At 41.4% G+C, this 13,120-nt stretch overlaps 1 protein-coding gene across 1 annotated transcript in view; it reads right to left on the bottom strand.

Annotated features, from left to right (window-relative positions):
* Nucleotides 1-13,120, bottom strand: part of kaznb (kazrin, periplakin interacting protein b) — a 105,750-nt gene that overhangs the window by 83,742 nt on the left and 8,888 nt on the right. The window contains exon 3 of the mRNA XM_070958230.1: nucleotides 2,240-2,397. Coding sequence (XP_070814331.1) covers nucleotides 2,240-2,397 — 158 coding nt within the window. The remainder of the gene's footprint in view (nucleotides 1-2,239; nucleotides 2,398-13,120) is intronic.

Genomic DNA, 13,120 nt, shown 5'->3' with positions numbered 1-13,120 from the left:
ACAAACGCATTGCTACAGCAGCTGTCAGTCACACGTCAGTATCCCCTGCTGATCTGTTTTGTCCTCTGACAGTTGAGAGCAACAAGCCCCCCCCACCACCACCACCACCTGACAGAGGCCTCCATTTGACACTCCTTCCAGGAAAAAAAAAAAACTGTATGTAAAGCTTGTGTATGTGTACCATCTGACACAAACAAGGCCAACAGGCAGACAAATCTGTCATGCTGACTGGTGTCTGAGCGCTTCACTTAACACTGAACTACCGGTAAAACTTTTTTTTTTCAACTACAACTTCTGGGGGAGATAATCGGCACTCCATCTGCAGCTGAGGTTCCCGCTCATCCATCACCTCCCAACGCTATATTCCTGAGTAACAAAAAAAAGTGACTGCAGGCTAACAATCTTTCACTCCAGCTTGCATAAACTGAGCTGAGGTGAAGGCAATGGCCTTTTGTTGAATTACCTTCCCTTTAATCAATGACACTGTGTCGGAGAAAATATCTCCAGGAGAATGGCGGGGGGACTCCATATCCATCATGATGCTGCTAATGGATGACCCAAATGCATCACTGTGTCAAGATTCATCAGACATTCATCAAAATGTAGAGAGGGATATAAATAAAAGGACAAATGGTAGCAACATAACAAGGATGAATTATCATCTCATCTGAAGCAGAGAAGATTGTATTATTTTTTTCTTAAAGGGAAACTTGTGGAAACGCATGTTTTGCTTTACTCTTAAGACTAAACGAGTGCAGAAATCTCTGCATGTCATTCTAATCCAGGATTAACAGGAAACAACGCTGCTCAGTTCAGCAGTCAGATGTTCATAACGCTGCTGCGATTGCCAAAGTTTTCAGTGTTGGACTGTTTGAGCTGTGGGCGAGGGAAAATATTTCACTTCAGTTAACACTGTGGATTCAACCTCGAGTCACACCTTCACACTGACACGCTGTGGGGAAGGAGACATGTCGGCACATCTCTGCGTTTCCTCACTTCATTGGAAAGTTTGAAGTAAAAGATATGCACATACATAAAAAAGTGTTCAGGTATGACGGTGTGAGAGGAGGAAGCAGTCACGGTAACTACAGCTCAGTGAACGCCTGATTATGACAAACATGGGTCAAAAATGAAAAGCTGCAGTTGGTGATACATTCAGGAGTGTAGCCAGGATTTCAGCAAACGACAATAACAGTGAAGTTTTGTGTTTGCTGTCTACTCACTGACAGCACTGAAAGTTTGGAGAGAAACTACCAAAACATTTATTCATTTATTCAATTGTTGGTTGATTGTCTTGAAATCGTTGAAATTTAAACAAGGCTAAAAAATACAATTAAGGGACTGGCTGGACTGTTTTGTTTTTGTTGTTGTTGTTGTTGTTGTTGTTGTTGTTGTTGTTGTTGTTGTAATGAGTCTGTTTGGTATTTCAATGAGAGGTATTGATTTTGTATAATAACAATTTTGTGCTATAATGAGATAAATATGGATATGTTGTTCTAGCTAGAAATATCTCTGTTAATCAGAATAATTGGCTATGTAGTCATGATGAAAAAAACATCTAGACAAAGATCTCATGAAAAACACTCGAGTTATAAGGAGAAACTGAGCATATAAAAAGCATTCATTTCATTTTATTTAATTTTAGATGTTTACATCTTTCCTTTTGCCATAGTTGCATCAATATATTCAATTGACCAATCAGTGAACTGGTTTAAAGAATGACATAAAACAAACTACTTAAGACAGTATATTGTCATGGATTCTTTCATCAAATTTAAAACAACTAATTCAAATAAACTAAATAACTGATAGCTTGAATTGCAAAATTAACGCGTTATGTTACTCGTTAGAACAAAAAAGTAATCTGAGTACTAACACCTGCAACACTGACAATAACTGATAACAACCCTCAACCAGTAAATTCTTATTCATCCTCAGCCGACCACACTGTGCAATCAGTGGGCGGTCTGTGGGAGGCCGTTCTACCTCTGTAAACCTCCTTGTGCTAAAACCTGTGTGTCTGTAGAGATAATTGGGGAAAATTCCTCTTGTAACACTAAGTGACTCGTCCTGCTGTGTGCATCTGTTATCCATCTGCAATTAGTTATCTCTCGCAGTGGCGCTGCAGTAATATTTCTCCTCTGGGCTGCACGTTGTTTGTAGTTTCTGTCTAAAACTGACCTCGAGCAGAGGGACAAGCATGCACTGAGCGACCTTGCTGGGAGGGCAGAGACTCTACCTGAGCATCCACGAGCAGGTGTCTCATCAAGGTCATGGACTTCTTCAAGGTGTCCCTCTCCCCCGGGATGAAGGCCTGGTCCTGGTCAGCCAGGCTACAAGGTCTGGTCACCATGAACTGAGCGATCTGGTCGTTCAGACTGTTGAGAGACTGGACGGCTGCAAAGGAGGCAAAAGAGAGTTGGGTTGGTGAAGAGCAGAACATCGCGAAAACACACAGAAACAGAAGAATTCATGACAGCCGATCTCCGCTTTCCGCTGCAGCCCAAGAAGCTGCACAGTTTGATTCCTCTCTGTTGGGATTTTCTGGATCAGACTGTGACTTCCTTCATCCACAGCCATGGTCGAGTCTATTGTTCTCCCCTTCAGATTAATCCCTCTTTTGGCCAAGACGGGCATCATTAGGGTAAATCCATTATCAAGACACTCACAGTCAACCCATTATATAATCCATTTTTATGGAGACAGCCCCAGTAATGTCTATTTTGTCCATTTTTCTTCAGTCACTGGCTACATCAACATAATATGGAGCTCAGAAATGTCTTTGTTTCTTAGAGTTCGCTCTGAGGTTTCCATTTAGCTTCTTGGTCAGAGCCTGTGGGTGGTAACATAGAAATATCTGATCAATACTGAAACATTTCACTCTAAGTTAACAAGCTTGAAACCAAGCAAGTAGAATGATCGATGGATATTTTGTCAGAGAAGGCCAGCAGACATGGAAACAAACACCAATAAGTACTGTAATATACAGCTCAGTTATTTGCATGATCAATTATTCGTTGAGTTCTTTTTCCAATTAAAATCAAGCAGCAGCCTACCAGTGGGCCAGAAATGACTCAGCAACATGGAGTCAAACACTCGCTCTAACCCACAGACTGGCATAACTTCTCCTTCAAGTTTGAGACTGACTGATTGATAGTTGGAAACCTTTATTTACACAGGGGAAACTCACCGAGGGCATGCTCAGTTTGGCAGACGTGCCCTGTTTGCAGCGACATACACAATAAGTGTGACAAGTCGTAGTTGTACATAGTTAAATCACTGGTTATCAACGAAAGGGTCACCAAAGCTTCAGTGGGGGGTGTCCTGAGGCCTGCTTGATTTAAAGGGGTGTAACAAAGGTCAGACCTGAACACAAGCTTTATTGACAGAGGATTCACTCTTTACTAAACAGCCTCATTCTGCATTAGAAAAGCACACATCTAAAACAACCAAAGAGCTAGTACAACATGGACAAGTGTCAGGGAGAAGAATGCTGTAAATTTGTCAAAAAAAGAAGCCTGTCAAGTATAAACAATTGTTAAAAATCTAAATAACAATAATAATAATGATAACACAGACAGTAAATTGTATAAAGAGGAAAACTCATCTCGATGCAATTTTCACAGGAAGAAATTTTGTCCAAATCACTCACTTTACACAAACTTCTGTCTGTATTTGGGTTAACTGTACAGTTTATCAGTTGCTCTGTAGTTTTATTGTTATGTGTTGAATATAATGTGAAATACCCAGAAAACATGTCACTTTGTCAAAGTGTTTGTCAGTTTACTCTTAATGACTTAAGGATAGAAAAGGAGTTTCTGCAGGAACAAGGTTTGGAACAACTGAGTTAAAAGATTAAACACAATGTTGCCACCAAGAGTTAAAAATAGCTAGTCAAGATTAGCTGTAATGTCAAGACATTAATGAAAAGAAGGCAAACTGTGAGTCACTTATTAATGTGCAAAGATACTAAATATGGCAGGTTGAATTATGGGAAGATGTATACAAAATGAACTTATATCTGAAGTGTGGGTGCAGACATGGAAAACAATGAGGTTGAATATTTCACTCAGTGTAAACATAATATGGCTTCAATGAAGATTTGGAAAAAGCAGCTAAAAAGTACATCATGCTGCCAGTCAGGCAATGTGGACTAAAACGATTTTTCCAACCTCGAAACAACTCAAAGAGGAAACAAAATGCGAAAATGTATGTTAATTCTTAATTGTTTTGGCTTTGCAGTGTTGGAGTGAAAACACCCATCCTAATTTCACCGAGACAGATGACATCTTGCAATCAGCTAAAAATGATAGCAAACAGAAAAAAGCAGCAAATTCTCCCATAGGAGAACCTGAAACCAGCAAATGTTTGTCATCCTTTTTGCCAGATAACCAAATTAAACAGTTATCAAAATTATTACTGATTCATCTTCTATGAGTGGACCAACTTTGCCGACAGCAGTCAGCATGGAGAGAGCATGTCTGAAGGAGGTCAGGACACCGGCTGCGAGGCAAGCATCACTTTCTCAAACACACACCGACGAGCAGGCCAAGAGGTCAACCCGGGGCTGAGAGTGACAGAGCGACTGAGGCGACGTGTGACTCACTGACGACAGCCAAGGTCGACTTTTCAGCAGAACCATCAGAGATTTATGGCCACACCTTCCGGTCTTCTCTTGAAGTGCAGGAGCATGGCAAAAAGAGGCATGTTTACGAGCACAGAGCAGCCCTGCAGGCAGCGCGGCGTACATCAAACCAGCGCAGGGTGGGTGGAGAGGGGGAAATAAAATGTTTATGACAGAGGTTGACGATTGGATTCTAATTTCACATTCAACATTTACAAGGTGTACCTCTCGGCCCCAACGACGGCCGAACACGCTGGGGTAATGGCACGCTGCCGCACAAAATGACATGCTGTCAAAGCCGGAGAGCAGACACACCCTCTTCTCTTCTCTGCTCCTCTTTCAGTTTTTATTCAACGTGTTCTGTCACCTCCTGTGATACATGATGGAGCAGACAGGCGGCTTTCTGCAACACCAATGTTAGTTTGACCACCCTGGATATGCACAGAGTCAAAACCCCACAGTGCTGCAAATCCATAAAGCATCAGAGTGACATGACAGACAACACATCCGCTGATTGAAACTCGTTTGTGAAATTACAACAGAACGCTCAACCTCTCCGCTGCTGACATTGCCGATCAGCGTTTGACAGCTATGAAGGTGTGTGCATCTGCAAGTCGCCAACACCTGCATTAATATTCTTCTGGTTGGAGGAAACCAGATGAGGCAGCAGCACGGAGATGATGGCACGCCCGTGTCTTTTGCTGAGAATAAGTAAGTGAGGAAATGTCAAACCTTGTTTTCACATCGCTGATCAGATGCAATAGCGAGTGCAAGAATTCAAAATGGCCCGGTGAAGCTGACCGTTTGTGAACTCCAGCATTTTAATAATACAGAGACGACGTCAGGAGAGGAATCCTGATGAGAAAAAATCTGTGAGATGATGGAGAAAGAGCTGTTTACATGAACGCTTGTAAATGTAAAGAATAAAATGACACTTAAAAGGACACCAGCACCAACAAACACTGTGAAATCTTGGGTGATAATCGCTAAAAATATTATTAAAACAGCTCAAGGTTGTAAAAAAAAAATATCGTGTCACTATTTCTCCACATAAATTCAGCAGAAACACATAATAAAATTATACTACAATACATTTTCCATGTAAAATGATTTTATCCCACTTGTTTTTTGCTGCTGTTTTCACTGAATGTATGCCTGTAAATCATTGAAAACATGAATAATTCAACATTTAAAAAAAAAAAGCCTTTCAAAAACTGCTTTTATGGTCCACAGACAGAAAAGAGATAGTGTGTAAAAGCCCCTCATCAGCACTTTCAACTGGTTTTCTCAGCTTGTCGCAACATGATGTATAAGTAATGTGACTGTAAATGAGAAATGAATGGATAGACTAATGTATAACTGCAGACAATGTCTCCATCGCTGAATCTTTTTATTTCCCTCAACATTTCATGGTTAAATGCTTTATTCTGGAGCTTTTTCTTTAAATGTGCATATACATGATCCCCCTATTGGGCTGCTATTTCTCCACTTGTATAAGGAGTGAAGAAAATGTAATGTGTACAATCATTTAAATCAGAGGGGTATTGTATATATTTTGTGAAGCACACCTCCCACACACAGGTGCCCCGGTGCTGCCGGTGACTGTGAGATGTGGACAGCTCATTACAATCTTTGTAGCCACCCACAGGAGCAAAACAACATCAACAATGAACTCTAATGAGGCATGCTGGTATTTTGTCAGCATGTACAAGCCTTGTGAAAGGAGAATATAATGTGCATAGGGAAGAAGAAAAAAAAAACAGCTCACTCATAAAATATAATTCCTCCTCCAGGAAAAATATCTGTTCCAGTTCCTGTATGTGATGGTTGTTAATTTGTGAAATCACACAAAAATATGATCAAGGGAGGGTTTTAATGCAGATGTGCGGAATACAGTAAAATATATTCAAATGGGTTCAGTCAGCTGTCCCACCAGGACGCGTGATGGGAATAATATTAAAACGGCTCTTTTGCTTCGGCTCACTTTGGGGGCCTAGAGTTACAGTCACAGCAGCCAATCAGCCTCTGCCAAAGCAATCTGAGGAGACTCCAAGAACTTCACTCTTCGAGCCCCAGAAGTCAGATGAAAGGATCGGGGAGTGTGTGAGAATCTGAGGCAATCCTAAGAGAGAGCGCTCGGTCACATTTCAATTACACCAGAGCCAGATAAATACACAAGCCAATCTTGTTGTGGGACAAAAGTCTGTATTGAACGTAAACCAGGGGTATAACACCATCTCCCACACTCAGTGTGGAAGAGGGTGAATGCTCATTTTGAGGCTTTGGAAAACATGCCACTGCAAAGCTAACTGCAAGTTTGTTCAAACGCGGGGATTTGGACAGATCAATTATAGCTTAGCGAAGTTTGCTTTGCATAGAAATAACTGAATCCCCCTCCGCATCTGATAGTATCAACACAAGCTTGTAATTTTGTTGTCTGCTTCATTGTTCTGCATCGCTATCTGCAGGATTGTCCAATTCACCCGCTGAGAGTCTGCGTGCTGCAATTCCCCTGAGAAATTGGACGCTTTTCCCTAAAGGAATACTCTGAAAGCATCTCATGTCAGGATGCATCGTCCCTGAAACACAGAAAGATCAGAACGGGATTAATTTGAGAGAATTTGTCTTTTGTGCGTTGCGAGCATATTACAGCATGCTCCACAAATCTTTTTTATCTTCCTGTGTGGCTCACACACATTTCAAAAATGGCAGATATGTTGAATTTCACTCCAATGTCATGCTTCCACACCTCCTCAACAAGCATTTGATCCTTTCCCTCTGGCTAGTGCCCACCAACGTCCAATGCGCAGCAGATGGAGGCTTTTGTGTGTGCAGGGCTTTGTCTGGGAATATGTGAACACGGAGTGCATAATTGTAACAGTGGATTTAGGAGATTGACCTCTGTGGAAAACAGACTGCTCTGGTTCTGTGTTTCTTTGTGTTGTGGTGTTCCCCGAGAGCTGAGGCTGAAATCAGAGAATCTGCCAAAAACAATGAGGCAGACAGAGGCTGAGGCAGACTGCCAGGCATCTCTCCTCTGTCCACAGCGAGTGCGGGGATCCCTCCAATCCACATTTCACTCTCATTTCCACAGTTCCAACAATGCAACAGGCATGTTTTGGCTTGTTTAGATACTAAACTGTATCTGATCTGATCTGATTTGCATCAAGACACTTAACTCTTCAGCCAGTTACAGGAAAGAATATCACACGTCTATATTGCATACTTTGTATCCTGCTTTACTGCACGTAAGCAAGCATCAAACTGGTGGCCAACGAATAAATATGTGTAGTATGTATGAAAAACTGATGCACAAAATGCTTTTGATTGCATTTGTCTTGCTTATAGGTTGATCAAGAGTGTCTTCAAACTGGAAAATAAGGCACGTTAGCAGCGTTGTGCAGCTTCTTTTTTGAGTTTTTCATGCTAACACTCGCTAAAATTAAAAAAAAAATTACCTGGTGATGGCACTAGATGAAATGTTAATGGATCAATGATCAAGTGTCATTTCATCCTGAGGGGGACATGAATGTCTGGACTAAAACTGGTATTGCATCTTCTTCTACTGTCTAGTCAAAACAATGCAAACGAAGTGTAGCTTAAACATAAGAACAAGGAGTGGTTGCTGCCTGCTAGTGGTTGGAACTGTTATCGCTGCAATGTTTAGTTTTTTAAAATGTCTGTCAACAACTCATGAAACATAATCTGTGGTCTCTGAATATAAAATACATAATACTATATGTAAGTATTTTATTTTATTAGTTTATTTGTTGGGGACAGTGAGTATGATAAATCTAAACTCCAGATGAGCCAGAGTTTGACTAAAAGGCTGATTTTTATCTGGTTTCATGGGTTAGAATTTAAATTAGAATTAAATACATAAATGCAACATCTGTACGTTCTCCAGGGAACGGCAGATTACCTCATTTCTCCTCAAACAGGTTCTTAATTTTTCTTGTATTACATTCAGTAAGATAAGACAGTAAAGACCTCGAGGGCAGCCTAGAGGAAAACATCCTCACAATGAGGCCTGCAGGGCAGGAACATCTTTCAGCTCTCCCTGCAGATTCTCCACACTGCATTTTCACCAGCAAACAACAAATCAAAATTTATGATCGAACGAGAAGAGCACAGCCTTCCTCCTGTAACTCACATTTTCATAAGCATTTTCTCATACATCCCAAAACCGCTTTAGCCGACCAAATCAAGGATTCAATTCACCTCCCTGTTTCAAGTCTGCTAACACATATAAATATAGTAATTCACTCAGTCGATCTCACAGTGCATAAGCATACTAATTAACAGCAAGACAGACCTACATGAGAATGAAGACGACTCAAGGGACCACAAACCACCACAGGATACTGTGTAATCTGTAGCTTCTTAAGACTGTTGGGAGCGGCTTGTTGGCAGTTAAAAAAAAAACAAAAGAGAAATCTTCTGTCTAAAATGTTAAAATGTATTATGTGGCCAAAAGTATTGGGACAGCTCAAATTACACCTGCGTGGGTTTGTTGAACATCTTAAAAAAAAAAACTGGGCATTAATCTGTTGCTATAAACAGCCCTCATGCTTCAGTGAAAGCCTTGCTGTGGAGACTCCACCGTTCACTCAAAAGAGCATTTATGAGGTCGGACGCTGATGTTACAGGAATTTCAATTTGTCCCAAAGGAACGGGGATGGGGTCGAGGTCAGGGCTCCGTGCAGGACAGTCAAGTTGTTCCTGAAAGCCATGTTTTTTATGGACCTCACAGAGGTATTGTTAGGCTGAAGCAACAAAGGGCCCACCCAAAGTGCTGCCACAATGTTGGATACACACTATTATCTAAAATGTCATTGCATGTTGTAGCTTCAGCTCTCCAGCAATTTAGTGTTGTACTGGCATCAGGTTGAGGGACTCGTCAGAGACAGATTAAAAAGTTTTCCTTCTTGAAGCAGCATATCATGACTTTCAGTCTCTCGTATGGATCAGCCCTACATTTCCCATAATGCAACTTAATAGCAAATTTCATTAAACTGTCACTGCCCTGCACACGCCTACATCTCTCAAACCCCTCTGCTCCTGTTAGTTTAAAAAATGTCCCAAAGCCTTAATGGAGATGATACAGTTGTCTCAGTCTTTAGAAAGCTTCTCCAGAGCCACACAAGGCAGTAGTTTCAGTCTGTATGTAAAATAGTGTCCTTTCAAGGTTCAGTGCTTGAAACCATGAAAAACAGCCCCAGACAAAAGTATGGAAGCATGCAGACAGGGTTATGGCTGATCTTGTCAACATGGGCACAGACTACATTTCACATGAATCTCAGGTCCTGATATTATGATGCAATTTGTGTTCTGCATGTCTGAAAATATCAGATAACAGATCAAACGCTCCTCTCAACTCAGGACCTTAATCCTGAAGGTTTCACTCTCAATAGTTGGCCGTATTATCGTTCAAGACGTCTCTGATGTACAAACGTATGATATGCAATGGAAGTTCAAGCTCAAGAGAGGCCACAGAGAGTCAGCTGAGGTCAAATCCTTTAAGACCGACTGCGATGGAAAGAGCCGCATCTCACCGTGTCATCCAGCTCTGCATTAGAGCATGAAGCTCCGGAGTGGAGGCAGAAACTGCAGGAGGGATTTCATTTTGCCCACAGCAACATTGCCACCACCTGGTAGCTTTGATAGATGCTGCAACAGCGTGAAATGAAAATGTACCTCTCTTAGCTGTCAGGTGGCCTGAACAGCTGCGAGTGAAGCGGTGACAAAGAGAGGTGTGAATACACAATGTGCGACCCCTCTAAACTTCTGCCTCTGCCTCCACTAAGTGACTCAGAGAAACATCAAACATTGTATTAAATACTCCATTAAAGCCAATGAAAAAAAGTCTGTTTCACTCATTATAACCATTAATCTATGTAACAACTCCACAAACTGCACTTTCAACAATGAAAGTGTCATTTTCTCCAAAGAATAACGGGTTTTATCACAACAAAAGGTTCATTTTTGAGCTCTCCAAAAACCTGTTAGTGATATATAATTAAAATATGGTGCTTAACAAGTCGAGAGAAAGCCTGGGTAAAGTGCCCTCCACTGATTTTTCATATAACTTTGATCAGTGTGCCACCTAGTGAGAAGTACAAGAGATCAACACGGAGCGATCCAGGTTTCTCTTTCTTCCTTTGACTCAAAGACTTTAGAAAAACAAATCTCAGGGGGAGTGCTGAACCATTGACTGAACATAAAAGCCTGCGATGGCCCTTTGATAATCTGCCTGAGGCCTCCTCTTCAACACCTAATGAAACCACTCGCAGAGGATTGTGACTCTTGCTCAAATTCCATCACTCAGCCAAGACACACAGGTAATTAATTTACAGATAAAGAGCAGCTCTGGTTTTCATATCAGGTGTAATGATGTGTGTAACAGCGAAAAGGGGCAGGTAGCAGTCTGCTTTTACAAAACGTCAGGGGCCAGGAGAAGGACCCTTCGAATGACTTCAACTCATCATCAGGGTGAAAGTTAATGTTAGCATCCATGACACGTCTTGAATAATTCAATTACAGAGCCGGAGCAGCTAAAGGCAGCACAGAAAGCAGTGAAATCCTTTAACAGCCGTATAGCCTATAAAGAAAAAAATCCACCCTCGGGTCTTCTTACATAACAACGCTTTGTTGTTGTTCGGTGCATTTAGGAGTCACTGTGTTTCAATTTATTCACTTCGTTGCAAACTACCTCATCTACTCCTACATCAGTTAGTAACTTCAAATATTTCCCCAAATCACTTTGATTTGAGCACGTCGCATTGAGCTGTGGGTAATACGTGGAGGTGGAGGAAGACAGCATTAATGACAGCGACAGCAGCAGGAAAAGACAAGAGCTTCCTGTAAACAAAACATCGCTCTGCGTTTGCATTGTGTTCTTTATTGTTGGAGGAACATTTATCTTTACCTCTCATACAATGAATCTCAATCTGAGCTTCACCATCAGCAGCAGATAGTTAAAGAAAAAGTTAGTTTCAGTCTTTTGTCTTGCAGCATATCTCACCACAGTGTCACAATGTCAACATTTGGCTGTTTATCCACAGGAACAGAAAGTATATTCCAGCCTAAAGTGGACCCAGCAAGGCAAGACGCATCGCTACGAGCTGTTTTCAGCAGCAACCATGAAGCATGAAAATGAGATTAAGGAGAAACTTTGAAGATACAACTGGCAGACATCGGAGATGAAATCTCACTGCATCAGATGAGATAAGGAGGGGAAATAAGGATCCTCTTGTCTTTTCTCTGAGTCGGGGTAACACTGCTTGTTAGAGCAGACCTGTGTGAGCTCAAACATGACATTTTAAAAATCCAGAGGCTGCACGCTGGAGTGCCTTTTGAGAGCCAGGGCCTACAGGCGGCACTGGTGACAAGGCTGCAGCCCAATTAGGACTGTTTGTGAGCAAGTGTCTGCGCCTGTCTTTCAGGGTGGATGAAAGTGGGTCAGCGAATCTTTGTACCCGAGCACAATGGCAGGTAGCACGCAACTCACAAACCTGAAATGAGACAGATGGGGATTAAATAGCTGAACTTCAAATTTGCTCTAATATGCAGTGACAGTTCTGAATCCATTATCTTTATCAGTCACTTTGATGCTCGAAAATTCAATTTCAGAGCAGGTTTCTAATAGCAGATGAGCCACTCTGGGTTCAGGCTGCAGGTATTACCCACTATCATTCATTAACACTGTGCAGGTAAACAACTATGTGCAGTTCAAAGGCGCATCAATTCCACATATTAGCAAGTTAGACACTCCTGTGCAGAGAAAACCATTGCAGCCATATTTCGTGGGCTTTTTCGCTTCCCTTTCACATCAAACACTCCACAGACTGCGCTGGAGAGGAGAGAGCTGAGCGCTGTTTAATGATGTTGAGCGTGCCTCTCCAAGCACACATCTCTGAAGCAGAAAGAAATGACATCAGAGTTGTGATGCAAAAAAGCCCTCGCGCAATTGCTGGTCTGATGCGTTTGTGGACCAGGATGGAACCTCTGATCTACAGTCTGTGTTCAAGGTCTCCACTCTGTCCACATGTTGAAAATAACATAAAAAAATCATGACAAAGGCTTTTTCACATCAGTGAAGCACACTGTGCTAATAAAGTCAATTATGCTAGCTTACAGCAGTTTTTTCTGTATCTGTCAAACCCTTTTAAATAAATTACTACTTAGTTTGAGCTTATGCCTGCTGTTTGTGTTGGATATGTTCCAGACCGGCCCCCACATCATTTCAACCAGGTAAAATGAACAGCAAGGTGGACAGAAAAGTTTTTAGAAAATACGTTTTAGGGCTGAAACAATCAATTAATCTATCATAAAATCTATTTTGATAAGCATTTCATTTTTCAGGCAAAAATGCCCCAAATTTGTTGGTCTCAGCTTCTCAAACATGTGGATTTTGCTGCTTTTCTCTGAATATCTTTGGGTGTTGGACTGTTGGTTGTATTATTTGCAGCTCTAATAAATATATTTGACATACAG

Source organism: Chaetodon trifascialis, chromosome 3 (genome assembly GCF_039877785.1).
Source record: "Chaetodon trifascialis isolate fChaTrf1 chromosome 3, fChaTrf1.hap1, whole genome shotgun sequence".
Classification (NCBI taxonomy): Eukaryota; Metazoa; Chordata; class Actinopteri; order Chaetodontiformes; family Chaetodontidae; genus Chaetodon; species Chaetodon trifascialis.
This window is presented reverse-complemented; position numbering and strand designations above follow the sequence as displayed.